Genomic DNA, 27,716 nt, shown 5'->3' on the forward strand with positions numbered 1-27,716 from the left:
GAGAAGGAGGGTTATCAGAAAAGAGGATGGTCACTTTGTACTCTGTATAGTTGGGGACTGCTTGTATTGTCTGCCAATGAAAATGTTCCCCTGAAGGGGCCCCTCAGACCCCTAGAAGGGCCTTTGCTTTTTATGCGTCAGAACCTACCTCTGTAAACGCACCTGACATGCATTTACAAGCACAAAACGGACACATGGTCTCCTGGGAGCGGAAGCACACCTAGGTTACAGGTGGGAAGACCCGCCCTGATGGTCTATGGTCCAGCGCAGCAAACAGGACTAGCTGGGGGCTGGGTCTGTCCCCACCCACTGCCTCTCTCAGAGTAGATTTCAGGATGTGGCTGGACCGCGACAAACCTCCGGCCAAGCTTCGCTCCGGCAAGCAAGCATCGCTTTCTTCAAAATCCCAGCCTGAGAAATACCTGCGACGGATCCGCACGGGTGGGAACAGCGACCCTGTGGGGTGGGCCGGCCCTCAAGCTCGGAGGCAGCGCCCGCTCAGCCGACTCGCTCTTGGCCGACTACAGAGGGCGCGTAGCGAGCTGCAGACCCAGGCGGTCCAGCCGCGCCGCGGGGAGGCCAGTTCCCACGGGGGCGGGGCGGGGCTCACGTGACCTGGACGGCCAATCGAGGCCCGCGCCGGGGAAGGGGCGTGCCCGCCAGAACAAAGGGCGCCGCGAGAGGGAGGACCTGGGGCGCTAGCACTGAGGGGCCTTCCCGGCCACAGGGTGCCCGCTGGCGGAGGGTGACAGCGGGGTGGGGTGGTGGGGGGATGTGGCGGACGGGGAGGGGCCACGGAAGGAGGGGTGACAGAGAGAGGGGGAGGGTGACTGCGCACGGAGTAAAAGGGGTGACAGAGGGGGTGCCCATGGGGAGGAGGAGATGAGGGGGCTACCCAGAGATGACAGCTGGAGTACTCACAGGGGGTGGAGGTGACAGATGGGGAGGGGTCACTGGGAGGAGGATGACAGTGAGAGGGGAAGGGTGACGGACTACCCGCTAATGAAAAGGGGTGACAGCGGGGGTGTGACAGCGGGGGAGGAGTGCCTGCAAATGAAAAGGGGTGACAGAAGGGGAGGGGGCCCCAGGAGGAGAGGTGACAGCAAGGGGGGAGAATGACCACCTGCCTAGGACAGGAGTTGACATCACAGGGGTGCCAACCCTCTTGGGGGTCCCACCCTCCTGGCCACGGCTCAGCCCCACAGCGCCCCCATCAAGCTCCAAGAACTTGTGCTTATGTCACCTGATATTGGCTGAAGGGTCTTTGGTCTCTGATACATATTCATGATTTACAATAACAGGTTGGTAGTACATATGCCCAAAATAGACATTTCAAGAACCAATGAACTGAAATAAAAGGAAAGCCCTTTCCTTGCTCTGAAAAGTAGTATCTATTTACAGATTCCATGGCAACGCTGCACGAGCTAGAATATGTAATTCAACAGGACAAACTCTGGGAAAGTCTATCTCCCGTGGAATGAGTGGTAATTACTAAGGAGAGATTCTCAGGGGAGATGTCTGGCCTGTCAAACACTTCCTATGGGACTGAAGCAAGTCATGTCTTGTGCTCACTAAAAGTCACAAACAAAATCTTTAATAAGACACATGTACTTTCATACTGTGTGTACATGTACACAGGATGCACCCAAAACAGTATCAAACAACCATCTTAGTCCCATTCTTCTTCTCAATGATAACCTGCTAACCTGCATGCTATCTGGACTATATGTTAATTTTTTTTTTTTTTTGGCTGCACCATGCGGCTTGTGGGATCTTAGCTCCCTTACCAGGGACTGAACCTGGGCCCTCGGCAGTGAAAGCCCGGAGTCGTAACCACTGGACCGCCAGGGAATTCCCCATGTTAATGTTTTTGCAATAAATAATTGTAATATTTAACTAATATTTGAGTCCAGCTTAAAATGACCATCCACAGGTAGGTGTCCACTGCAGCACTCTTCATTCCGTAGGAACTGGACCCCACCCTGGATATCCAGCAATGGGGCCAAATCCATACCAGGACATTCAGACTCCGGAACCCAAAACAGCTGTTAAAATATGCTTTCTTTCTGGCACAGTGGTTAAGAATATGCCTGCCAATGCAAAGGACACGGGTTCAAGCCCTGGTCTGGGAAGATCCCATATGCTGGGGAGCAACTAAGCCCGTGCACCACAACTACTGAGCCTGCACTCTAGAGCCCACGAGTCACAACTACTGAGCCTGCATGCCACAACTACTGAAGCCCGCGCGTCTAGAGCCCATGCTCCACAACAAGAGAAGCCACCACAATGAGAAGCCCGCGCACCACAACGAAGAGTAGCCCCCGCTCTCTGCAACTAAAGAAAGCCCTCACGGAACAACGAAGACCGAACACAGCCAAAAAATAAAATTAATTAATTAATTTTAAAAATATATATGCTTTCTTTTCATGCATTAAAAGCATCACCAGTTAAAAAAAAAAAAAAAAAAAGCATCACCAGTGAGGGGACTTCCCTGGCAGCCCAGAGGTTAAGAATCTATGCTTCTGCTGCAGGGGGTGCAGGTTCGATCCCTCATGGGGGAAACTAAGATCCCACATGCCATGCGGTGCAGCCAAAAAAAAAAAAAAAGCTTCACCAGTGAATACTGCCAAATAGTCCAAATAGTCCCCCATCCTGGACTCTGGAATGGGGTCAGACATGCTAGGTGACTGGATCCCTGCATCAGGGTCTCAGCAGTGGCCCCTGGGGGCAACTCAGGACTTAAGGTCCAGAGAGGTGACTGACGTGGCCAAGGGATATGAGGGACCAGAGGCCAGGCCTTAGCTAGACAAAAATATCTCTCTTCTGTAGACCCATTTGCAGAAAACAGCAGCTCAAGATGCAATTAAATAATGCATTTTTAAAACTTCACAGAAGTACAATACCATCTTAACCAAAGTGGAGCTGGCTACATTATTTCCACAGGCTCCAGGCTGCCTTAACAACAACCCTATGTAACTATCTGGTGTTCAATTAAAAACCTTTCAAGAAATATATAAAGCTTTTAAGATGATCACCATAGGTCAAAAGTTTACTCCCTGACCTAAGCATTTTTGAAAATGAAGAACAGATTCACATGGGTCTCCCTGTGCAGCAGCGTGAAAGTTGTCTTTAAAAGGGACCATACCTGGAGAACCACCTCCCTTCAGAGGGTCAGGGGAGGAAGCCTACAGCGCCTCCCCCAGATCAGACCAGGATCCAACAGAAGCTGAACAAGCTGCTCTTTCCAAGAGGCCCTGGGGCACAGCGCCACCACCTCACCTCCAGGTGGGGATGGATAGGCTCTTCTCAAACGGCCCACAGGAAAAAAGCAAGACCTCCCTCTACCAATCTCTGCCAGTTATATGAATGTACAATCTGACTTGTACTTTCCGTGTTTTCCTATTCTACATATTTCAAAATGAAGACATCTGTTCACAACACCATTAGAAAACTTGTGGAAAAAAAAAGGCAACCAAAACAAAACCTTGATTTCCTAAACTTTAAAAGTGCTACACAAATAACTTTCCTATCAATTTTTTAAAAAATAAACATAAACAGAAAGAAAGGAACCATTCCAGAAACATTTGCACAATGTGAGCAAATCTTCTAACAAGCTCTCTGACCAAAAGGCAACTGACAACTACAAAATGGTTCTAAACTCAAAAGGTTTACCTCATAAGGGTTGGTTCTAATGCAGGGAATTTACAGAACTGGGTGGCAATCAAAAGTGGGAAGTGCAGCAAAATCGGTTTGTCCCGTACAAGGTTATCCCCCAGCCAGATGTGGTTCTTCCCACACTGGCCAAGAAATAGGGAAATGTCCCCACCAAGACCAGCGGTCACGGGAAAACTTCATAGTGAAGACTGGGCCCTGCAGGTGCCAGGTGCTGGAAAGCCCAGGTCCGCCACCCACTCAGGTGTGGGGGCCATGCTGCCCCGCGCAGCCGCGCACACTCACTCGTCGCCGTCGGGGCACAAGCCGCTGGCCTCGTCGTACTTGGAGCAGTACACGTCCGGGCTGTAGTTAAAAGTGCCGTCGCGCCTGCGGAGCGGTCTGCGCCGACGCTGATTTAGGAAATGCCAATGGAAACAGGTAAATGGCCTGTGCTGGGTGCACTTGTGCTGCACAAACAGGGAGCACTGCTCTGTCCTAAACTCCTTTAGATACCTAAAAAGACAAACAGCGTTGGGGTCGCTTCCGTCGCCACCGCCGCCGGCGGGCGGCCCGAGGACTCGTGGGCAGGGGTCAGATCCCGTGCGCCCGAGGGCCCCGACCCCAGGCGCGATCCCCCACTCTGCCGACCCCCTTCCCGCCTCTCCCCACCCAGGTGCGTTTCTCAGACCCCAGGCACGATCCCACATCCCCGACCCCAGATGCGACCTTCGACCCCAGGTGCAAACCCCCATCCTCTATCCCAGGCATGGTCCCAGATTCCAGGTGCGACCCCAGACCCCAGGTGCAGCCCATCTCCAATCGCAGGCACAATCCCCTAACCCAGGTGAAACTCCCCATCCCCGACCCCAAGTGCGACCCCCGACCCCAGGCGCCGCTATCCATCCCAGACCCCAGGTGTGATCCCCAAGCTCAGGTGCAACCTCTCACTCCGAGTTCAGACACCCTACCCACCCCACCCGCCCCCGCAAGCCCAGTCGCGTTCCTCGGGTCCCAGGAATGGTTTGCCAATCCCAGACACGGTCCCCGACCCCAGGCGCGACCCCGCAGAATCCAGGCGCGGACTCCTGGCCCAAGGCGCAGCGCCCCCCATCTCCGATCTCAGGCGTAACACCCACTCCGACTCCAGACGATCCCTGACGGCCTCCCCCCCGCGGAGCCCGGGCGAGTTCCCGGACCTCAGGCGCGATCCCTCAGACCCCATGCACAGCCTCCTCATGCAAAACACAGACGCGACCCCCAATTTCAGGTGCGATACCCCGACTCCAGGAACGCCCGGGTCCCCAAGCCCCGGAACCATCCCTGACCCCAGGAGGAGGCAGCCGGAGCCCAGATGGCCGCCCTCCGCCCGAGCCCAGACGCGGTCCCCAATCCCCGACTACAGGCGCATTCTCGGCGGCCCCCGACCCACGACCCCAGGGGCTGTTCCCCGATCCCCAACCCAGGCGCGTGGACCCCCGACCTCGTCCTCCAGCCCCCAAGCCCAGGTGCCACCCCAGACCCTGGGCGCCGCCTCCTGAGCTCAGGCGGCGGTAGCTGAGTAGGATGGTGGTCCACCAGCCCAGAGTCCAGGCGCGGCGCGGAGGCTGGAGGGCCGGCTGGCCAGGGGGCTGCAAGGGAGAGGCAGGGGGCGGGGGGAACGGGGAGAGGGGCGGCGCGGGGCCCCAGGCCGCACCCGGAGGCAGCTCCCAGGCCCAGGGGCGCGGGGGCGCGGGCCGGGGGCGCGCGGGGCCGCCCCCTGCCCCGCCCCCGCTCCCGCCGCGGCCGGCCCGGGCACTGACCTGTAGTGGGTCGGCTTCTCGGTCTGCGGGGGGGACCCGCTCAACGCCGCCGCCGCCGCTTTCGAAACCGACGGCATTTTCAGTCAAAACAATGCAGCGCGCATGCGCCGCGCGGGCCCGCCCCCGCCCCTCCGGATCTCCCCCCTCGCGGAGCCCACCCGCGCCCCCCGCCGGGACGGCCACGCCCTCGCCACGCCCCCATCCGGCGCCCAGCGCAGTGCCGGAGGCCCAGTGAACTTCCCAGCACCAGGCGCCAAGCGGGGACCCGCGCGCACCCCAAACCACGCCATGCCCCGAGCCCGCCGCCTCGGCCGGACGCCTCCACCCACCGTGCCCCCCAGGCCTCCACGTTCACAGCCCATCTTGCACTTGCTTGGTCCCGTTCCCGCTGCCGCCTTCAACGCACCACGGCTGCCCCACGCGCCCTGAACGCCCTGACAGCGCCCTGAGCAGCTCCAGGCTCCGAGACGGAGCCAACAGGTCCCGAGCAGACAGCGCGCCCAGGCTGCTCACACTCGCCTTCATTCGTTCTATGACCCCCGGGTTGGGTGCTGACACCGCAAAGAGTGGCTACAGTTGCTTAGGGCTTGGTGTGGGGGAGAGAGGGGGAAAGGAGGCCTGACTGCTCATGGGTAGCGAGTTTCTTTTAGGAGTACGCACAGGCCCTAAAATTACATCGTGGTAATGGTTGCCCCTACGAATACACTAAAAAATCAATTGTATACTTTAAATGGGTGAATTGAATAATATGTGAACTACATTATCAATAGAGCTGATTTTTAAAAAAGAATCCAAAGGCTCGAGGTCAAGGGGGAGACAGACCGACAGACACACACACACACACACACACACACACACACACACACACACGCGCGCGCGCGCGCGCGCGCCCTCTTCATCAACAGGGTGGGCGGGGATGCACAGACGGTGGGAACTCTGGGAGGCAGGCACCAGCTGCCACCCCCGGTAAGCCCTACCACTCAGGGCCCCAGCTCATCTGACCCTGGAGGAGGAAGCAGGGTGTGTATTTCGGGAGGGAGAACCCAGACCCAGAGTACATTGTTTTGTAAATATATAGCATGAAACACTTTTTTTTTTTTTGGCCGGGCTGCACGGTTTGAGATCTCAGAGTTCTAACCACTGGACCGCCAGGGAATTCCTGAGACATTATTTAAAATTTTCAACCTCGCTAGTAATTTTTTTTAATGCAAATTAAAACAAGGAAGAGCCCATGGAGCAGGCAGACTTTTTGTTGTTCTTAACAGCAACCCACAATGCTGGTGACCTGCAGCAAGAAAAGCCCTTAAAGGAAGTGTGGCTGCGAGGACGAATGGGTACTGACCTTTACAGAAAATAATCTGTTCCATTTCTAGAAACTCCAATCTAAAAAAGAATGAGATTCAGACAAAGATGTACAAAGATAATTATCAAAGTTATTTGGCAAAAACTTAAAGAGCACCTCACAGAGAATGACAATGCTTCCTGAGAATTGTTAATGACAAGAAAAATGCTCCTACTTAAGTAACAAAACGAAGCAAGATACTGCAGTTCCATACGTTTGTTCCCAAGCATGTAAGTTTCTGGTTTTTTTTTTAAACACAAGTAATACAGTAAAATAAGCCATCACTTGCTGGTGGGATGAATGACTACTTTCTTTATATGTTCACATTGTCTAAAGGAATTACTACCTCTACAAACATTACATTTAAACCTGGAAATTAAAATGGCAAAAAATCAACATGATACTTTTGAAGAAAATCAAGCAGAAGAATGAAACAAGGCCCATGAATTCTTTGGAGGAGGACTAAACAGATCTTGAAGACTGCCAGGATGCAGGGAATGAGAAAGAAGTTTAGGATATTTCCAAAGTCCCGAGCTGGGAAGGATACAGAGCAAAGAAACAGGTTTGGGGAGAGCTTAACTCTGTTTTGGACCTAAGGAGCTTGAGGAACCTGTAAAGTCCAGTAGAGAAGTATAGAGAGCCACCTCGAGCTTAAAAAAGGAAGTTGGGGGCTCAAGATAAAGAAATTTGGGGATCTTTGCTGTAGAGGTGGGAGAAAAGATGCCTACCCAAGAGGCACCTTCCTTGAAGAGAGCAAAGAGAACTGTGACAGGCTGTAAAGATTGTCATTTTTCATGCTTTTGAAGAATGTTCTTAAAAGGCTGGAGTAGTACCCAGACGTTAAAATTTTTAAAAATCCAAGGAAAAGAGTTTACCTAAGTCGATGGCCTCATATCTTCCAAGCCTCAGCAGCTTGGAAGATATGAGGCCATCGACTTAGGTAAACTCTTTTCCTTGGATTTTTTAAAATACAATCTTCTCCATCTTCTGCCCAACAGTGCTCACAGCAGTTACCTCTAGGTGGTGGGATTATTACTGTTTCTGATTCTCTACCTTTTGCTTATTACACTGTTTAACTTTTCCAGATAAATCATATTGCTTTGGTCATATGAAAATTATTTTTAATTAAAACAAAATTTCTTCTTGTTAGTTCTGACTTTTTTTCCTGCAGGAGCTAGTGAGAGTAAAGTCAGGGTTCAGGTTTGAATGACTGTTGCTCAAATAAAATGGTTCACAACCAAATAGGTCACAACCACACCAGGTCAGAGAAAGGACATCTTAGTTCTTTGCTCCCAGTGGAACTAATGATGTAGCCTGAGCCATGATTAGGTCAATCCTTCTGAATCTTGGTCTCTTCATCTTTAAAAAAAATATATACTTGTCTTAGCACCACCTCCCTGACAAGCATAATTTACCAAGGCGGGCCAGACCTTGGCCAAGGCCTTGTGAGAATAAGGCCTTGTGCCATACAGTCAGTGGTCTTCAACCATCCGAGTGAGAGAAATTTCCAGTTAACTTTGGCACCAAAGATATGCCATGATAAAACGTTCCACTAGAACCTTAAGTAAATAAAATCTTCCCTTTTATGCATCTTGTATTTAATCCAGAATTAAGAAAGTTTCCTACTAAGCAGTACTTGAAAACATATCATTTACATACCCCAAATATTGCCTCTAAATTGTCCATAAAAATATTTATCAATGTTATTCCACTCAGAAAGTTGTTGCCTTGCTAAAATTAAAAACTGGAAGAGAGGTGAGAAAGTGTTCCACAATTAACGTTTAGGTTTCTTTCCTCAGTTCCTATTCTGGAAAAAACAAACAAACAAACAAAGGAACTGAAAAGACTAGAAGGCTCCCTTTTTTAAATGAAATGCAAAAAAAAAAAAACCAAAAAACCAAACATTGGCTTAATTCCACATTACCAAATTAATATTTATTGTTAGTCTGTTAAACTAACATCAATTTATACACATCATGGTACACTGTAAAACAAAACGTTTAACTCTTGTGCCAGTTATTCTGTCTCAGAAAGCAAATGACCTGCAAAGTGGATCACACTGGATTACAAGTGTCACCAGCATCCCTTTGGAAACGTGATAATGTTGTACAAAGACATCCCAAATCCAACAGCACACGCTGCAGCCAAAACTCTTTCTATAGACCTGAAAAGTCTTTTGGACGTATTCGATGGCAACAAGTATCAGGCAAAGAGCCGGTTCCGATTTGCTGACATTCTGCTGTGCCTTCAACGAGTCAGCTTTGCCAGGCGCGCCATCCAAGTCCTTCAGTCTGGGGACGCGCATAACCAGGACAAAAACGGTCAAACGCGACGTCAAAGCCTAAAGACTGAGGTCTGTTCCCTCGCTGCTGGCACCCCGTTAAGTTCTCGCCCCATGGGCCACCGGACTTCCAGGCTCTTCAAAACGATCGCTGGGCTCCGGTACCTCTTCTTCCAACATCCGTCCCAACCACCGGTCCGCGCTGGTCTCCTGTCTAAAAAAGCACCAGCTGACCAGAACCATGAGGCACAAGCTGAAGGGCAGCACCCTCCACCAGGGCCGCTGCTGCTCCCTTCCTAGGGAGTGCTTCACTGTCCAGCGGAACGGGATGGCTTTGCTGGAAGAAAACTGAAGGGGGCGGTCAGGGTCAACCTCTTCCTCACCCTCGGCCGCGGGCTGGGCACGACCCCGGCCACCGGGCGGAGGATGCAGACTTCGGAAAGGCCAGCGCACGAGCCTCAGTACCCGGAGGGCCCTGGAAGAGAGAGAACAGTGAGCGCACCCGCCCGCCGTTCTCACCCTAGGTCCCGCCGAGACCGCGCGGACCTCACCCAGCAGCCGGCGCCCGCAGCACGCAGCTCATCACGACCCCGGCTCCGCACTCGGCGCCGCCGCGCGCAGCGTCGCGTCACTTCCGTCGCGCGAAGCCGGAAGCCGCGCGCTGTTCCTGGCCTCCGCTCACGACTACAGAACGTGGACCCACTCGCGCAACGGAAATGACTCACGTCCTCAGGCGGCCTCTTCCGTCGTAGACCCGCCCCCGGCCGGCCGCGCTGGCATGCCGGGAAATGTAGTTCGCCGCCGGTCCTAAGAGGAACTAGCGGGCAGGTTCCTAGGCTTCCGCGCCGGGCTTGAGGCCGGCCGACGGGGACGGGATGCTGGCGTCGTCCTCCGACGAGCTCGCATCAGCGCGGGTCTCACCGTCGGCCGGGCTCGCCTGAGATCGGGGCCCTGAGCCCACCCTCCACACCCTTCCCGCCAGGCAGGCGCAGCCCCTGGACGCCTCCGCCCCGGGGCCTGGCGACGCCGTTTTGCTTTTTTCATTGGACTTTCAGCCACGGAGTCATCTTGTCCCCTCGACTAGTGTCCGCCGCCCCATGGCCGCGGACCCTCACCCAGCCCTGGCGCTTTGCGTTGCTCTGTGCTGCGCACGAATAGCCGCGTCTACACCACCCGCCCTGCGGGACAGGCATTTCTGCGCACTGCTCAGCCGCAGGGCCGCCATCTCTCACCCACCGCAGCAGAGCACGCCCACGGCTGTCACCGGGAAGCCAGCAGGCACTCGGACAAGTCTCTCTCTCCAGGCCAGCGGAACCACCAGTGCAGAGCCTAGCGCGCCATCATCTTTGTGGATGGAGGCTGCAGCCTGCTCGGGGGGAACCTTCCCATCCACCTTAGGAGTCAGGCCGGGAGGGTCACCCTCGGGCTGTCCTGGGACTTCCTGTCTACCCGGTTCCCCAGTTGACTTCATAGGGAAGCTGCTGGAGCCTTCTGCCTTCAAGGCAAACTAGCCCTGGCTCTGCTGAGCCGTCCTGTCTGGAGACCACATAGGAGCACCCAGGCGTCATCGCAGACTATGTGGAGACGTGGAGATGTGCTGGGGGTTGGGGGTGGGGGTTGACGGTGACAAAATCAGGTTACGAGGCCACCTTGTGAACTGTGACGACTGAAAAAAAAAAAAAAAAGCACAACGTGTGAGTTTTTCTGCCAGTTTTTGCCAGAGCACAGAGGGCCTCATTCCTGATCTCTGCCCTGAACTCCTTTAAGGGTGTGTTGAAGGTCAGTGACTGCAGTGTCAGGTGACTTCATTCTTGTAGAACCGGGTGACAAGCAACAATTTTCAGTTGGCAGCTGTAATGTGCTGCCTCCTGGTTCAGAATCTTTGCCTCTGGAACATCTCCTGCACCTGCTTTCTAGCAGGAGAAGCACCAGCCTCGGGGACCAGTTCTTCACCTCTCAGGAAGTCTAGAGACACTTAAGCAAGGGTGGCGGGCTGGAGGTGTTCCTAGCTCAGCAGCATCTGGGAGATCTCCCCACCCTGGGAAGACCAAACCTGGACGCCTGGTGGCAGCTCAGCTGCAAAGCCAGGACTGTGTTCAGAGCTGCTGTGTCAACAGAGGCACCTGTGTGCCCACATCCTCCTCACTGGGCCCCACCCCACCTGTTCCACCCCAGAACCCCACCCAGAATCACTGCCAAACCAGTTCGACCACAGGGAACCCCAGGAGCACCTACTGTGGGCGGGAGGATGGACCAGAATCATTCTGGTGTGCAGCCTGTAGGGCTTCCTGGAGGAGGTGGAGATCAAAGAGGCCTGAGGTTGGGGTGGAGCTGCTGACTGCAGCTTATGCAGCCACCTGGTTGGTATGCTGATTTAGGGCATCTGGGTACAAGCTGCCCTGGGACAGCAGAGGGGGTGCAGAGCTGGGGGTCAACGGCAGGGGCTAGGGCTTCACCCCCAGGCAGGGCAGCCTCCAAAGGGTCACTAAACCTGTCCCACTGCTTTGGATGGGTGACAGAAATAAGACATCTCAGACAAGCACCCCTCGAGCCTCTGCTTCCTCAGTTGTAAAATGGGCATCTCCTGTCCTTCGCAGGCTGCTTCCAGGACTGGTGCTATGCCTGGGAAGCCCTCTGCCAGTCCCTGAGACAGTTGTTAAGACTGATAAGGGGACGGCATGGAAGTGTCCTTCCATCCTGAGGCAGTGGAGGGCTCCTTTACTGCCATCAGGCTCCTAGGGTGCTCTGAGGCCAGAGTCTGGGAGGAGCAGCGCAGGCCCACAACAAAGACTTAGCAAATCCACATGTCCAGTGGACCTCTCCTCTGTCCCCAAGTCCTGCTGGCACTGGTCTCCATTCTAGGTGAAGGCATGATGCAAAGGACGTGGGTCCTGCAGAGTCTGAGGAGGACAGCAGGCCTTGATCTCCGGGAGCTGGCCTGATGCTCAGAGCTGGGCTCTCCTGTAGGACGTAAACAATTTCAGAGAACACCAGTGTTGGACCAGGCTTCTCCGTGACCATGGTGGCTCAAGACCCCTTTATAATCACATCTGAACACAGGCAAAACATGGAAGTGGCCCAAAAAAGACCAAATACCCCCTTCCTGGCTGATGGGAGGGACCCTGGTCCTTTACCAACCATGGCTGGAGCCTTGCCTCATCTGCCCTCCTTCTGGATAAGATATATTAAAGATGCTATACTGGGTAGAATGATGTCCCTCCAAATTCTTATCCCCCTGGAGCCTCAGCACGTGACCCTATTTGGAAATAGGGTCTTTGTGGGTGTAATTAGTTAAAACTATGTCATAATGGATAGGGTGGGCCCTAAATGATGTCCTTATAAGAGGAGAAAAGACCCAGAGACGCACAGGGGAGCAGGCCATGTGAAGAGGCAGGCAGAGACTGGAGTGATGCGGCCACCAGCCAAGGAACACGGAGGACTGACGGCTACACCAGAAGCTAAGATTCTCCCCCAGAGCCTTCGTGGTTTCATATTTCTGGCCTCCAGAACTGTGAGAAAGTAACTTCTGTTGTTTTAAACCAGCAGTTGGTGGTCCTTTGTTATGGCAGCCCCTGGAGACTGATACAGATGCCCAGTCACAGTTACCCTGCTTGCTGACAGCACACAGCCCAGAGCAGAGCCCCTCACCCAACAATGGCTGAACCCAGAGCCCATTCTAACGCCCGCCTCCTGAGACACCCATGTCCCGGGCTGTGAATTCTCCCTTGTGAAGTCCACCTTGTTCAGTGACACATGTGTCCCTGGCAGCCTCTGGCTGGAGGGTGACAACAGCCCCAAATGCTGTGGTTTGCTTGACCCTCTCTGATGCGGTGGAGCCCAGAGTGGGAAAAGCCACAGCCAGATGCGGCCGGTGGCCCGGTGTCTCCAGGGCCCTCCCCTTCCTGACCCCAGCAGTCTCGGCAGGGCACTGGGTGACAGGTGCCCAGCACTGCCAGCGATGCCGCTCTTGTCCAAGGTCCCCCTCCTCCCAGAGGCATAAACCAACACCTCAGCCTTCATTATCTCAAAGCACACAGAGAAACCTCACACGAGGACTAATGTCCCACTAATGGGAGGGAGGCTGCAGCCCTTGTGTGCCCGATGGCGGGAGTAATTTACTGTAGCGCCACTTGAGAGCTGACATATTGGAGCTATTGATTTTCCCTGGGAAGATCAATATGGGGTGCATGGGGACAGGCAGGGCCACCACCTTTGGAAAGGCAGAGCCTTTCTCCCAGGGGCTGAGGCCTGACAGCAGGGGTGGGGGCTGGTGGGGGCAGGGTGAGCACAGAGCTCTGAAGGCCCCATACTGCCCACAATGGGGGCCTGGCTGGGAGCAGATGCCAGGGCATATGCTCAGGCCCCAAGCCTGGCAGCCTGAGTGCCTCAGCCCCCAGCCCCAGCCAGGAGCCCCCATGGGCACAGGGGGCTTGGGACACCCATGCCACTTGGCCTGGCACTGGCTGGCCACCCAATACCGGCGGGACATGTGTGGGCAGTGATTCTGGGAAAGTGCGTCTCTCCACCTACCCAGGGTCCCCCTGGCTGCCATAACCCAGCCCAGCCTCACCTGTAACAAAAGCTGGAGTTCAGCCTCCACCCACCAGACTCCTGTGTCTATCTTGAGCATGGCTCTGACTCAGGAGGGGCAAGGAAGGGGATAATTCCACTAAGACCCAAGATCTGCTTCTTGAATCCCTCTCACGCCTGTCTCCCACCCTCACCTCCACATACTGTGCCTTGTTAGGCCCCATCGTTGATCGCTAGGACTGGTGCAGTGGCACCCTCCCCAAGTCTCCAGTCTCAGCCCTCCTGTGTCCAGAGCCCCACCCCACACTGTGCTGCTGAGGTTCCTCTCCCCAAACACCTGCCTGCTCTGGGTTCTCTCTGACTCTAGAACTCTCCATCCTAGACTGGGGTTTCCTCCTTGTCTCTGGTCAGGCAGAAAAAGGCACTGGGATTCTGCCACCAGAGGACAAGTGTCTGGCTGTCTGTGGACAGTCTTCCCACAGCTGGCATGAATGGACACCTCGCTGGGTCACTCTTGGGACCCAGAGCCCCTTCCACAGCCCCAGTTCCACTGACTGGGAGCCTGAGGCAGAGGCCAGGATGGAAAAGTGGGCCTGTGGGGTGGGGGGTGAAAACCACCCTGGGGCCTCTTTCCTGCAAAAGCCCCACTGCCACTCTGCGATTTGGTTCCAGTGATGCTGGGAAGAGCTGAGGCCCTGGCCGACTTGGCTCCCAGTACAGGAGGAAGGTCCGAGCTCCAGGGCCAGGCCAGGAGGTCCTGTGTGCCACCCACCCCACTTTCCAGCCAATGCTTCCACCTCTGGGCTTCCTGTTGCTGCTGAAACAGGGAGCACAAACTGAGTGGCTTAAAACAACACTGATTTGTTGTGCAGTCCTGGAGGTCCGAGGTCCCAAGTGGGTTTCCCTGGCCCCAAATCAAGGTGTCTGCAGGTTTGTGCCCTGAAGGCTCCAGGGGAGAATCTCCTTGTCTTCCGGATTTTAGAGGCCGCTCCATTCCTTGGATTGCAGCCCCTCCACCTTCAAAGGTGACCTTCTGCTTCAGTTGCCACATCTCCCCCCACCCCCACTCGGACCCTCCTGCTTCCCTCTGTGACACACAAGCCCACTGGATAATCCAGGGCCATCTCCCATCTCAGGGTCCTTATCTCAGTCACCTCTGCTGGGTCCCTTTGCCAAGTGGGGTGAGGACGTAATTCCCAGGGATCAGGGTGTGGACATCTTTGGGGCCATCACTCAGCCTACCACAGGGGTGCCAGCTCCTCGCGATCTGGTTCCTTTCCAGGCTGTCCCCTCTGCCGGAACACCTTTACTTCCCCCGGCTTGGCTGGGTGAGCACCTGCCCCATCAGCGCCTGCAAACCACCTCCTTTGTGAAGCCCCTCCTCTGGCCACAAAGGCCAGGACCTTCTCCATGACAGGGCTGCATCTCACCTTCCCCAGCCCAGCCCCCATGCCCAGCACTTCCCTCGGGCCCCTGAGGCCCCACCCTGCGGGGCTGACCCCAACCCAGCCGGTCTCCAGGCCCTTCCCAGACCCCGGCCCTGGCTGTTCCCAATAGGCAGCAGTGGGCACTGCAGCTCCAGCCAGAACAGCTGCTGAGGTCCAGCCCTGGGTCCTGGGCAGGTCATGGTGGGCGTTCCCTGGGCTGGCAGAGGGGCAGGGGCCGTATCTGGGCAAAGAGGGATTCTGGGGTCCCAGCAGTCCTGGGGAGCCACCGGGGACCCCAACCCCCAGCCTCCCCCAGGTCTTGGCTGACATCTGGGCTGTGCTGGGTCAGAGAGAGGCTGGCTAAGGCTGGGGCAGGGTCGACCCACAACCAGGACCTGGCAAGTGTCATTGGACCCCAGGGTATAAGGACAGAACTGTGGCTGTGGCCAAGGTCGGTTTCCGGGGACGGGGAAACTTGGACTGGACTCATGGGACTCACGGTGAAGGGGCTGTAATGGTGGGTGGTAACCACAGTGAGGACGCCCCAGGGCAGGACCCACGGGGCTGGAGGGGCCACCAAGCCCCTTAGGGGAAGGCACAGGAGCTAAAAAAGGAGCCAGAGAAGGGAGGTGTCACCTCAGCCTGGACGTGGGGATGAAGCCCTTGGGGGAGCAGTGATTCAATGGGGTTTGTTGCAAATGCACCTGCAGCTCTGGAACGGTGGGAAGTGGCAGGAGGGGGCTGGGCAGGGACTCTGGGGTCCCCACCTGCATAAACCCACCACCTAGGCCCTGGCTGGTGGTCCCTGGCCCTCCTGGGGCTTCCCAGGTCCTGCTGCTGGCCCAGAGCCCGTTCACCCAGAGCGCTGCAGAAGCAGGATGTCCTCTAGAGAAGGCTACTCCAGGAGTCAAAATAGCATGAAATTTAATTTTCCGCCTATTTGACAAGGCTTCGTCCAGGCCCCAATCAGCGGTGGAGATAAGGGTCCTCGGCCCCGGGTGTGAGCCAGCTGGGCGAGCGGCAAACACTCCACGGTCCCCCGGGCAGGCTGAGGCTCCCCCCGGCGGGGCCCTGGTTGCCGGGCGCTAAAGCAAACGGGCTCTATTTGCCCAGTCTGCGATGACAATGCAGTCACCAAATATTTGCCAGCCGGGCCAGCCACAGAGCTTGGCTATAAATGCTTGAGCCCAGGTGGAGGTGGGCCTGCCCAGCGGGAGCTGCAGGCCTTGGCAGGTAGGAGCCAGGCTGGGCGGCGGGCGGGAGGGTGCTGGTGGCAGAGGTCCTGGGAAGGCTGTGGGGTTCCTCTGCCCTGGTGGTCTTTGGGGACCACCCACCCACGGGGAGGGGTCAACAGCAGGGCTGAGCGGGGCTGGGTCATTGAGGTGGGCTGGCCAGGGAAAGGGGGGCACCTGAGTCTTGGCTCCCCACCAGCGGCCATGCCAACGCCCAACGCTGGGGCCACGGTTCACCCCAACAGGGAAGAGGGGCCCTAGAACTGCAGAGCATGATGGCAGGGAGGAGGGGGAGGTCCGAGAGGCCCCCCTGACTCTGAGGGCGGCCTGTGGACTTCCCGCCCCTCCCCCCACATGGGGAGTGGTTTCCTGAAGCTGTGAGCCCCCCCTTCTCTCTAACCCCTCTTCCCTTTCTTCCTCCCCCTTGCCCAGGGCTCCCGCTAGAAGGCCTCCTGGTCCAAGGGCTGGCCCCCCTGCCTCCCTGCAGTACAGGAGCTGGGGCCCTGTTCGGCGGGGGGCCTCCCACATTCACAATCAGCTCCCCTAATCCCACCCCCTCCACAGTCCTGCCAGCCCCCCCCATCCCCAGGTTAGAGATGCTAGAGGTGACCTCACCAACCCTCCACCCCCGACAGGGAGCACAGGGAAGCCTGCGACTGTGGGGACAGAGAAATGGCTCTGCCCTCCCCTGAAGATCCCCGGAGCTCACCTCACAGCCCCTGAAGCCTCTGAAGCCCCCAAAACTGCAAGGGACAGAGCACCCAGGTCGAGGCAGCCAGGCCCGGCTCCCGGGCTCAGCATGGTCACTTCAGGCACAGAGGGACCCTGCCAACCACAGACACTCAGGGAGGGGATGTGTCAAGGGGGTCCCTCCCCACCCTGCACCTGGGCAGACTCTACGTCAACAAGCCTGTTTATCAAGAGCTACAGCGACCCTGAGCTGGGGCGAGGGCTCTGCTCTCCAGACCCCAAACCTGCCCGAAGCCCAGCCCCTGGGCCAGCTCCCTTCCCACCTGCCCAGCTTCTCTCTCTCCAAGTCACTATTCCAACAGCACTGTCAGCCACCCTCCCTACAGATGTACCCTCCTCTGGCGGGTGACTGAGGCCTGCACCCTGCAGCTCACCCCTGCCATGCCCCCCCCGCCATGCCCCCCCGCCACAGTGCCCACCACCTCCGTCTCTCCAAGTGTCACCTGCCTCTGAGCTCAGCGCCCGCCCCAACCCTGCAGTGACTATTCCCCTAGGAGGGCTGCGGGCCCTGACTGCTAACCTGTCCCCTCTCCACCTCCCTCCCCAGCTAGCGCCCAGTGCCCGAGAGCCCCCAGAAGCTCGGCGGAGAGATGGCCGCGGGTGTGATCTGGCCTCTCTGTGACTTCCGGCTGCCTCTGCCATACCATGGGCCCTTCCTGCCCTCAGACCCGGAGCCCCCAGACTCTTCTGAGGAGGAGGAGGAGGAGGATGGGGAAGAGGAACTGGAGGTCGAGGGGCCAGAGGGCCACAGCCCGGCCCCCCAGAGCTCAGGTTGGGCCCCAGAAGTGGCCCCTCTGGACCCCGGTGGCCCAGAGACGCCGCTGCAGCTCCTGCGGTTCTCTGAGCTCATCAGTGGCGACATCCAGCGGTACTTCGGCCACAAGGACCGGGGGCAGGACCCCGACGCCTGCGACATCTACGCCGATGGCCACACGGCCAGCAACTCAGCCAGGGAGCTCTCCTGCGCCAACCTTGTGCGCCTGGCCCAGGGCGAGGCCCCAGAAAATGAGGCCACTGAGCCCGGGGTCTGCTCCCCTGGGGCCCCCGAGGGGCAGGCGTGCGGGCCGGGCCTCGGTGGGGAAGGGCTGCAGCCGCTGGGACCCCTGGCCGAGCTCTTCGACTACGGGCTGCGGCAGTACTTGGGACCCAGGGCCGCGGCCGGCCGCCGACTCAGGCTGGAGCAGAAGTACGGCCACATCACCCCCATGACCCAAAGGAAGCTTCCCCCCTCCTTCTGGAAGGAGCCGGCACCCAGCCCCCTGGGTCTGCTGCACCCCGGCACGCCTGACTTCAGCGACCTGCTGGCCAGCTGGTCAGCAGAGGCCGGCCCCGAGCTGCTGGGCTGGGGGGGCCAGGCCCTGGAGGGGGTGCAGCTGGCCGAGGCCTAGTGATTGAGCAAGGATCAGCGGGGGTGAGCTGAGGGCAACAAGGGCCCGGACTCTCCTTATTGCTGTCCTGAGAGGAGCCCTCGGGGACCTCCAATCAGGGCAGCCACCAGGGGACAAATCAGCTCAGGTAGGGACTTCCCAGGCCAGGGCAGGGAATGGGCAGGGGCCACCCAAGAGCTCTGCCCACAGGAGGGAGGATGGGGCAGGAGCTGCAGCCTCTTGGAGGCGGTGGGCTCAGGGCGTCTACACGCTGGGTTCCCCTCTGGGCAAGCCACATTTCCTCAAAGACCAGCCCCCAAAGTTCCAGTCAGTGGTGAAGGGCAGCCCTCCACGCTGCCCATCCAACTGGCCCCAGGGTGGCTCTTCCTCGTGGCACCCGCGCAGGTGGCAGGGCCAGCTACCATGGGGGTGACGGCTTTCTTGGAGGGGCAGGAAGGGGGGCACTGTCTGAGTGGCCAAGCTAACGTGCTGTTGGCTCCGGGTGGGGCTCGGGCTGCAGTGCCTGTGGGTGGGAGGCCCTGGGGAGCGGTGGGGTCTGGGGCTCAGCAGCCAGGACAGGGGCAGGGGTTCTGGGAGTCTAGGGAAGGTCCTCTTGGCCACTCCCCTGCCCAGGGCCTCCTGAACCCCTGGAGGGAACTCCAGCCTCAGACAGGCGTGGGGCGGGCATGTTTATTTCTGGGAAAGGAGCAGGGACAAGAGCTAGTGGGCGGGCTTCTAGCCGAGGGGCTTCTCCGAGACCGCCCTTGGCCTCCGCCAGGCCGCCAGCTTCATGAGGACCGCCTTCCACCGCAGCCACCTGCCCAGAGACACGGCTCATGGCCCGGAACCCGCCTCCGCCCACTGCCCTCGGGGTCCGCCCAGCCCCGAACCCGGGCCTGGAGGGGGCTCTGGAAGGCGGCTCCCCGCTGCCCACCTCACGGCCTGATACATGCCCCAGTGGTTCATGGGGACCACCTCGTCAGGGGCCACATCCTTGATGAAGAACTGCTGCCTCACCAGGGACATGAGGACCCTCCTGCTGCCTAGCGTCAGGGCCCAGGGGGCCCCCCTCGCTCCACAGGTGCATCACGCTTGACAGCGGAGTGGCCATCTCCTCCGTGCGCTGTGGACACGGGAATCAGACCAGAGGGGCGGGACAGCCAACGGGATTTATCTCCCTCTGGGCTAGCCTGGGCCTTATCTGCCCAGAAACTCTGCTTGGGCCAGACACGCAGACAGACGGCTGGGCAGACCAAAAAGCTACAGGGTGGCCAGGCTGGGGGTGGTGAGGGCAGCTGGAAGTCAGGCTCTGCACAGAGAAAGGCGGCCCACCCACAGGGCCTGGTAAGCCCTGGAGCTTGGGTGGTGGGGGCGGGGGCACGGCCAGGGCCCAGTTCAGGGGCCACCTCTCACCCGCTTGGTTTCTGTATTAAACTTGAGATTCTGAATGGTCTTGTACTGGATGCTGCTTTCCAACTTCATCATTTGGTTCTGAACCTAAACACGGCCCCCATTCGTGGGCACAGATGCAGGAAGTCTGCAGACTCGGGGGAGGCCCCCGCCCTAATCACTCGTGGCAGGAGCCGGCCTCTGACACATGGGTCCTCGCCCCTCAGTGGGAGCCGGTCGCATCACTCAGCCCGATGACAAGGGGGGACCCGGCCAGAACTCAGGGCTGCTCTTTTCACTAGCTGCTGATGCACCTCAGCATCTGGGGGCTCTAGACAGAAGCCCCCACTTGGTACTTCCAGAGGCTGATATGTGCAGAGCCGCCCAGCAGGATGGCTGGTTCCATGCGCCTCGCCCCCCACATTCCCAGGGGGGTGTCCTGGATCTGAGCCTCCCTGGGTGGGGGGAGGTCTGCCCCTGTCTGAGCCAGCCCCCCACCGCCCCCCACCGAGTGTGCCAAGCCCAGGGGCCCAGGGGTACCGTGGCCAGCTTGCCCTGGATCTCGGCGATCTTCCACCCGGGGTTGCCCTCTCTGAGCAGCTGCACAGAGGACGGCAGAGCAGCCAGCTCCTGCCTCACGGCCTTGCCCTCGAGCTCTCTGTGAGCACAGGAGGCCGGGGCTGACGGGCTCTGGCGGGCATCTGGGGGGTGGGGCAGCTGGAGAGAGGAGGCCCTGGGCAGAGCATAGGGTGCTCGGCACTGCCGCCCCACCAGTGGGCACTGGGGGGTCCCCAGCAGGTGATAGAGTGAAAGGCTGCCCCCAGCAGGGGCCAAACCCAAAGCTGGGCCAGGCCTGGGGTGGGGAGGGGTCGGGACTGCCACAGGTGCAGGGGCTTGGGGAGGATGGACCACTGTCAGGAAGCCCTGTGATGCAGCAGGGTCATTCTGAGACGGCTGTGCCCTCCTGCAGTGGGACCAGCCCACTCCCTGAAGGTCCTGCCAGGCTATGACAGGGAGCCGGGGGCCTCACCTGGCTTTGGCCTCGGCAGGGATCTTGAAGTCTGAGTCACTCTTGTGAAGGATGCACGTGTCGGCGATGGCCTCTATCTGAAACGCAGAGCCGGCGGGCGGCTCAGGGTGGGCACAGCGGGGAGGGGGAGGCCAGCCCAGCCCTCACCCACCTGCCGGGGCAGGCTGTCCACTCTCTGCTGCACCTCCCGTAGGTGCGCCTCGGCCTCCTCTCGACACCGGGCCAGGGCTTCCCGCCATCGCTGCTCTGCAACTCCCCACTCACTCTGTGCCTGGGGCGCAGACACCAGTGAGGGCTGGAACCCGCCCAGAGAGGGTGGACAGGCCGACTGACTGGCTCCACTGGAGCCATAGTCAGACCTGAGACGGCGAGTCCCACGCAGCAGAGCTCCTGGAGGGCACAGGGCCCCTGCCTCAACTCAGAGCATGTCCACACTGACCGGACACAGCCCGGGTGGCCTGGCCTGGCACAGTCTGGGTGCCCCAGTCCTCCCAGGCAGGGCTACCAGGCTGAGCAGAGCCACATCCCTAAGAAGGCCTGGCTTCGCTCCCTCCCCTGAGCCAGACCCAGCTGCCTGTGAGTCGGCAGCGACAGAGAACAGGCAGCTGGCCTACAAGCACAGGATGGGGGACCCAGCCCCGCTGCCAAAGGGTGTATACCTGTGTTCACGGCAGCACTAAGGGCTTCAGAAGGACACCAGCTCAGTGTCATCAGCTGACAAATGAATAAGCTATGATCCATCCACACAGTGAAATGTGACAGCCATAAAAAGGAAAGGAGCACTGACACATGCCACAGAGTGGATGAACCTCAAACATGGAACATTCAGCGAGAGAAGCTCACAAAAGGCCACAGAGCATTTGATTCCATTTATACGAAATGTCCAGAGCAGGCAAATCCAGAGAGACGGAAAGCAGACCAGTGTTTGCCAGGGGCTGGGGGAGGGGTTGTGACCTCTAATGCACGGGGTTTCCTTTTCGGGGATGGAAAAGTTCTAAAAGTGATTGTGGTGGTGGCTGTACAACTCTGAATAGACAAAGAACCACGGAAGTACACACTTTGAAAGGGGGAATTGTCTGGTGGGTGCACTGAACCTCAATAAAGCTGTTAGAAAAAGAGCAAAAAGAACCCAAAGGTGTAGGCTGCTTTGCTGGTCACTCAGTGGAGCCCCCGTGTGGTTGGGGCCCTGGGCCTTGTGGACAGCTGTTGGGTGGGTTGGGACCTGCCGCCCTGAGGGGCAGCAGGACCCCTCCCACCTAGGTGCGCCTTCCCCGGGCTGCTCTGTGCACTCACCTCGCACAGCCTCAGGCTCAGCGTCTGCTCCTGCAGGTCCAGCCTCCAGCTCAGGGCCAGGAAGTGGTCACTCATGTCCTTCACCTGCCTGACCAGCTCAGCCACGGACACCTCCAGGGCCTGGCTCTTCTCTCAGAGCTGTGGGAGGCTGGGCTGAGTGTACTGCCTGCATAAGCAGGGAACCCTGCAGGCCCGGCCCTGGCCCTGCCGTCTCACCAGCTCCAGGGCACTGTACATCTCCTGCTGGGCCAGCTCGCTGGCCAGCTGCATGGTCTCCAGGTTCTCCTGCAGGTAGGTAGCCAGCTCCCCGGCCCGGCTGTTCTCCAACTTCCCTTTAGCATCCCTAGGGGTGGGTGCCACTGAGAGAGACTGTCCCTCAGCCAAGGCTGGCCCACCCCTTGGCATTGTGCCAGGGCAGCGAGCCCGGCTACTGGCTTCAGAACCTTCCAGGTGGCCCCAGGGAGAGGATGAGGGTCATCACAGGGACCACCGAGACAGGGCTGAGTCCACCGCTGCCACTCAGAGCTCCCCCGCGAGGGACAGGCTGGGGGAGGGATGGGAGCCCCCCACTAAAGGGCAGCTTCTCTGCCCCAGGGCACCCTGCTGGGCCTCGAGCCAGGCTCAGGACGTTGGGGTCAGGGGAGCAGGGCCGTTCCCACCTGCCCCACCTGAGGCCCCGCTCGGACACCCACCAGGCCTTCTGCTCGGCCAGCAGGATGTGGCTCAGCGATGCTTGGTTCTGACGCACGAACTCGGTCAGCTGGACCACGGCCTTGTCCAGGCCCCGACGCTGCTCCAGGAGGTGGCACTCTTCCTGCTGCCAGGCAGAGGCAACCTGAGACCTGCCCAGCTCCAGCCGGGGCCCCGCCTGTGCTGGTGCCCACTGTGCCACCCACCTGCCTCTGCCCCTGCAGGGCCCACGTGCACTCTGCGTCCAGCTCCTGGAGTTGCTGCCACTGGCTCTCCAGCTCCTCCCATAGGCCGCTCTCCGGCGGCAGCCATGCGCTCTCTGAGGCCTTCATTCTCTGTGGGGAGACCCCGCCCGCCATGAGCTGGGGAGAGGGGGACTGGATGGCCTGCCGCCGGCAGGCACTCACCTTCTCCAGGGCCAGAAAGCTCTTCTGCAGGAAGCTGCATAGCTTGGCCTCCCTCTTGAGAAAGCGGAGGCTCATCTCCTCCCTGAGCTTGGTCATCTGGGCCTGTGGAGTGGGGGCCACATGGTCACCGTGCACCTCCCCAAGGGCGTCCCCCTTGCCCATCCCCATACCCATAGCGCCATCAGGGACTTGCTGTTCTCCTGCCCAACCATCTCTGTCGGAGGGGACCCTGGTCCTGTGTGCCCTGCAGGGGTGGGCCTGTCACACCCTCCTCAGGAAGGAAGGCAGGGCAGGCAGGGGCCACATGTCCCAGAGAGCCAGGCGCAAGGGCTGTGAAGGGTCTGAAGGCCACGCTCCACGGGCCCAGGACACACATGGTCCTCACAGTGACTGCCAGACCCCACCAGGGGAGGCGGCAGAGCAGCCATCGGATCATACCCCTGCCAGGAGCCCCGGGCAAGGAGGCTGAGTGTACATGTGAGCACACACTCACACATGTACACACACTCATGCACATGTGCACATCCCCGTTCACACGTGTGCACACACACACTGTCTGCCCTCGTCCTCCAGGCCCAGGGTGGGACCCCTTCTCTCTTCTCCCTCCATCAGCTCCTTTCCTGCTGCACTGAGGGTCTGGATGCAGGAGACGGGGGTCTAGGCCCACAGGCACAAGGCAGCCTCTCCACGGCCACAAGTCCTTCTAGGGCCAGGAGGGCTGCCCACAGCCCAGAGCAGGTGTGCCCTGAGTCCCCACCAGCCTCCCTGTCCCATGCAGGGTGACCCAGAGCAGGGCTTGGCTGTTTCTATAAAGAACCAGAAGGCAGGGCTTCCCTGGTGGCGCAGTGGTTGAGAGTCCGCCTGCCGATGCAGGGGACACGGGTTCGTGCCCCGATCTGGGAAGATCCCACATGCCGCGGAGCGGCTAGGCCTGTGAGCCATGGCCGCTGAGCCTGTGCGTCCGGAGCCTGTGCTCCACAATGGGAGAGGCCACAACAGTGAGAGGCCCGTGTACCGCCAAAAAAACCCCCAAAAAACAGAAGGCAGACGTTTGGCGTTTATGGGCCACAGTGTCTCTGTCATAACCCCTCAGCTTTGTGGTTCCAGCACAAAAGCAGCCGTGGGCAACAATAAACGAATGGCCATGTGCCGATAAAACTTTATTCACAAAACCAGACAGCAGTGGCAGGGCACTGACCCCAGCCCCATGGCACACTTGGGGAGATGCGTGCCAGCCAGGCATCGGGGATCCCGGGCCCCGATGCCGCCTGGGGCTCCTGCCTCTCAGTGGAGCCAAGGCACCAGCTTCCCACAGGGCAGCGGGAGGGGCACGCATGGAGCTGGGCAGCTGAGCTATGAGGGCAGCAGCTGGGGACGCGGCACAGTCCCTGGTCTCTATTTGCAGAGCTGAAGAGGCTGGGTCCAGAGGCGCCCCACCCCGGCCCCTGCCCCACCTTCTAGGCCACACGCACCAGCCGGGAGCAGGGCCACCGGAAGATGCGTCTTCAGGAAGGGACTTCCACTTTGCACGGAGGGAAGCATTGAAGCTGGAAATGGCCGAGGAAGGGGCCTCGGGCTATGAGATTCTACTTCTTGGTCTGGGTGCTGATCACATGGGGAAGGGGAGGTGGGGGAGCAGTGGCCACAACAGCACTCGTGCTAATGATGGACTTTCTGTGATGGAGGACGCACTCCACCTCAGCACAGCCAAATCGACAGCCACCAGCCACAGGTAGCCACAGTGCACTGCAATGTGGCTCCTGTGACCAAGGAACTGAGTTTTAAATTGCAACAGAGCCACCCGTGGCCAATGGCCACCGTAGTGGACAGTGTAGGACTTGGGGGTTGGCCACCAGGTCCAAACACGTGAACGGAACCAAAAGGAGAGCTGGGGTGAAGGAAGACCCCAGCAGTGGAGAAGATGTGGGATGGGGAGTTGGGGGTCTCCTGCACAGACTGCCTTGTTGGCAGCTTGCTGGCTGCTGATGCCAGAGCCCTGCCTGGATCTGCCCCTGGCCTCCCAGGTACCTGCATCCTGGCCACCTCATGGTCCACCCTCTGGCTGGCCTCCTCCTGGCTCTTCTGCAGGGCTCCACAGGCCACCTTCCGGTCCCGTTCCTCCTGCTTCAGCTTCTCGGTCAGCTCAGACAACCTAGGGGCAACGGCTGCAGGTCACAGCACCCCAGTCGGCCAGAGGCCTGATGGGGAGCCTCAGGGAGGCTGGTGGGGCCCTGGACACCAAATCCTTTTCAGGCCAGGCCTGCATCCGGGGGGCCCAGGCTGACCTAGCAGGAGGTCCAACCCTGCCCGGGTAAACACACAGAGAGGCCAGAAGCCCACTCTGTGTCTCCACCTGGGACAGAGAGAGCTAGAATCCCCGTGAGTGTAACTGATGGGGAAGGGGAAGAGGTGGGGACCCTGGGCTGGAGGGTCACCTGCCCTCCTTGATGACTCCCACACAACCCCTCGGTGGGTCCAGAGTCAGCCTCCTGAGGGGCCCACCAAAGGCTGGCCTCCTGCTCGGCGCCCTTCCGCTCAGAGTCCTGGAGTGCCTGCTTCCTCCTGATCTGGGTCAGGGCCTCCCGGACCTCCACCAGCCTGGCACACAAGAGCTGCTTCTGCCTGGGGCCTGCCCTGCCACCTCCTGGCAGCCAGGAGCAGGCTGGGCAGCCTTTGGGGTGGGGGTTCAGCCAAGGGGCCCAGCAGCAAGCCTTCTGCCCCTTTCCCAAGCTCCACAGGCTGCCGGGCTCCAGCAATCTGACCTTCTGGAGTTGGGCCGTGGATGTGTTTGCTTACCTGAGCAAGATACCAAATTGGAGACAACAAAAGCCAGGGGCTGATGCCCAGACTGGCCTGGCAGCAGTCGCTGCTTCCCCAAAGCCCCCCTCCCTCCTGTTAAGCCTGCTTCAAGGGTGCAGGGGTACCTCTTGTCCAGGGCCTGCATCTGGTTCTGGATCTGCAGGCTGGGGAACTGCAAGGTGGAGGGGTGAGCTGAGTGCAGGCCAGGGGCCCTCCCAGCTCGACCAGCACGGACATGGGGGCCCACGGAGTGGGACCCGAGGCCCTGGCTTGAGCAGCAGGGGCTGAGTGGGGCTCAGGGTCCAGGAAACAGCTGCCCTGACACCCGGGGATGTCGCCTCCCAGCTGACGCATCCCACCTGGAGAGCCTCCTTCTCGGGGGCCTGAGCCGCCTGCTGAAGCCTCTTCAGCTCTGAGTCCTGCAGCTGCAAGCAGGTGTGGACCTGCAGCAGCTCCTGCAGCAGGCTCAGCGTGGTACGCTCACAGCAGGCCTTGTGTCCCCGCAGCGACACCTCGTGCAGGTCGGCCACCCTGGTGGGGTGAGGAGCGGGCTGTGTTGGCTGCGTGTGCGGGGCACTGACTACATGGCTCCCCCGCCCCTGGTCTCTAGGGGCTTACCAGTGCTCCAGCTGCTTCCAGTGCTTGGGGGTGTCCCGCTCTGGGACAGAAGCGGTGGACGGCAGGCAGCTGGACTCATACCTCTCCGAGCTCTCCTCCAGACTCAAGGGCTCGGAGCTGGCCAGCCCGTCCTCCAGGAGGAGTTCCAGGTCCTCTGGGGTGATGGTGCCCGGCTGGGAGGGTGGCGAGGTCCCTAACGAGAGGTTGCTGTCTGACGGCTCTACAAGAAGGTACCTTGGGGTTTGCCTTTAGAGCCAACGGGGGGAGATGCTCGCAAATGGAGCCCAGGATAACAGGGATCCAAAACCTTGCTGAGTGCGCCCACTGAGCTCACCGTGGCTCATCCCGCTGGGTCCCACAGCAAGGCCCAGCTCTCACTGTCCATGTAGGAAGCTCAGCCTCAGAAAAGTCCAGGGCCCCACCTGAGGACACACAGCATTGGGCAGCAGGAATGGGACAGTGCCTGCCTGGCCAGCTTCAGATGGAGCGCCTGGGCTCTGAGGAGAGCTGGGGGTCAGGAAGCAAAGCCGTCCCACGTGGCCCAGACCCTCGTGCAGGCTCTTGCCTGGTGGTCTTCCCAGCTCCGCTTCAACTCACCTGATACAGCTTTACCAACAGCCCTGCCTGTGGTTTTGGCCGTTGCCAAGAAGCCCTGGGCCTAGCACCCCACGGCTGCCCACAGCTGGACCCCAGGGCGGTTGCAGGAGGGGGATAGGGGAAGGCGGAGAGAGGCAGGAAAAGTCAGAGCTGAAGGCTCTGGGATCCAGGGGGAGCACGTGAGGTGTGGAGTGGTAGCTCTGCCCTCACATCTCTCCTTCCAAGACAAAACCAAGGTAGGCAGGGCAGCGGGGGCTCTTCTGGAACCTTCTTTTTCTCACCAGAACCTCCTGACTTCACAGCCCAACTGCCGGTGGAACCTGAGCCCTCAGCTTTCCCATTCCGTCAAGGCCTCCCCAACTGCCCGTTTTTAGAAGGATCTGAGCGGGTACCACTTGGCCAGCCAGCAGGGATGGCTGCTGGCCTGACACGGGCAGGAACCCCCTGGCCTGGGCAGGAAGGGAGGGAGGCCCAGGAGCAATCACTGGCCCTCTGGTCAGAGAACCCGAGC

At 59.1% G+C, this 27,716-nt stretch overlaps 4 protein-coding genes across 6 annotated transcripts in view; 1 reads left to right on the forward strand and 3 right to left on the reverse strand.

Moving 5' to 3' along the window:
* UNKL (unk like zinc finger) overlaps positions 1–5,530 on the reverse strand; it is a gene marked incomplete at its 5' end in the record, with an annotated part of 43,412 nt that extends 37,882 nt beyond the window's left edge. For all 3 annotated transcript variants that reach the window (XM_079945687.1, XM_079945688.1, XM_079945689.1), the window contains 2 exons: positions 3,958–4,167; positions 5,454–5,530. In XM_079945687.1, coding sequence (XP_079801813.1) covers positions 3,958–4,167; positions 5,454–5,530 — 287 coding nt within the window. The remainder of the gene's footprint in view (positions 1–3,957; positions 4,168–5,453) is intronic.
* Positions 5,531–7,828: 2,298 nt separating this feature from the next.
* Positions 7,829–9,781, reverse strand: UQCC4 (ubiquinol-cytochrome c reductase complex assembly factor 4). Its single transcript, XM_079944991.1, has 2 exons — positions 9,628–9,781; positions 7,829–9,551 (listed from the first exon to the last, which is right to left on the reverse strand). The coding sequence occupies exons 1-2, from the start codon at positions 9,657–9,659 to the stop codon at positions 9,176–9,178; spliced, it is 408 nt and encodes a 135-aa protein (XP_079801117.1). The 5' UTR covers positions 9,660–9,781; the 3' UTR covers positions 7,829–9,175.
* A 7,824-nt stretch (positions 9,782–17,605) lies between these two features.
* On the forward strand, positions 17,606–18,403 carry PERCC1 (proline and glutamate rich with coiled coil 1; the record flags this gene model as incomplete). Its single annotated transcript, XM_079945996.1, has 1 exon — positions 17,606–18,403. One exon carries the CDS (start codon positions 17,606–17,608, stop codon positions 18,401–18,403), a length of 798 nt encoding a protein of 265 aa, XP_079802122.1.
* Positions 18,404–19,117: 714 nt separating this feature from the next.
* On the reverse strand, positions 19,118–26,952 carry CCDC154 (coiled-coil domain containing 154; the record flags this gene model as incomplete). Its single annotated transcript, XM_079945448.1, is given in 19 exon segments — positions 19,118–19,199; positions 19,317–19,444; positions 19,446–19,505; positions 19,796–19,879; positions 20,312–20,429; positions 20,802–20,878; positions 20,953–21,072; positions 22,095–22,226; positions 22,230–22,232; positions 22,311–22,437; positions 22,787–22,911; positions 22,991–23,119; positions 23,192–23,293; positions 25,220–25,343; positions 25,694–25,789; positions 26,116–26,162; positions 26,350–26,521; positions 26,609–26,828; positions 26,943–26,952. Coding segments are annotated over 19 exon segments (1,956 nt in total).
* Positions 26,953–27,716: the final 764 nt, after the last annotated feature.

Source organism: Stenella coeruleoalba (genome assembly GCF_951394435.1).
Source record: "Stenella coeruleoalba genome assembly, chromosome: 15".
In the NCBI taxonomy this organism is placed as follows: domain Eukaryota; kingdom Metazoa; phylum Chordata; class Mammalia; order Artiodactyla; family Delphinidae; genus Stenella; species Stenella coeruleoalba.

Excerpts from the sequence above, each read along its gene's own strand:
- UQCC4 (XM_079944991.1), bottom strand. The coding sequence starts at position 9,659 with ATGAGCTGCGTGCTGCGGGCGCCGGCTGCTGG. Across the intron at positions 9,552-9,627 it reads CTGCGGGCGCCGGCTGCTGG|GGCCCTCCGGGTACTGAGGC; the intron begins GTGAGGTCCGCG and ends TCTCTCTTCCAG.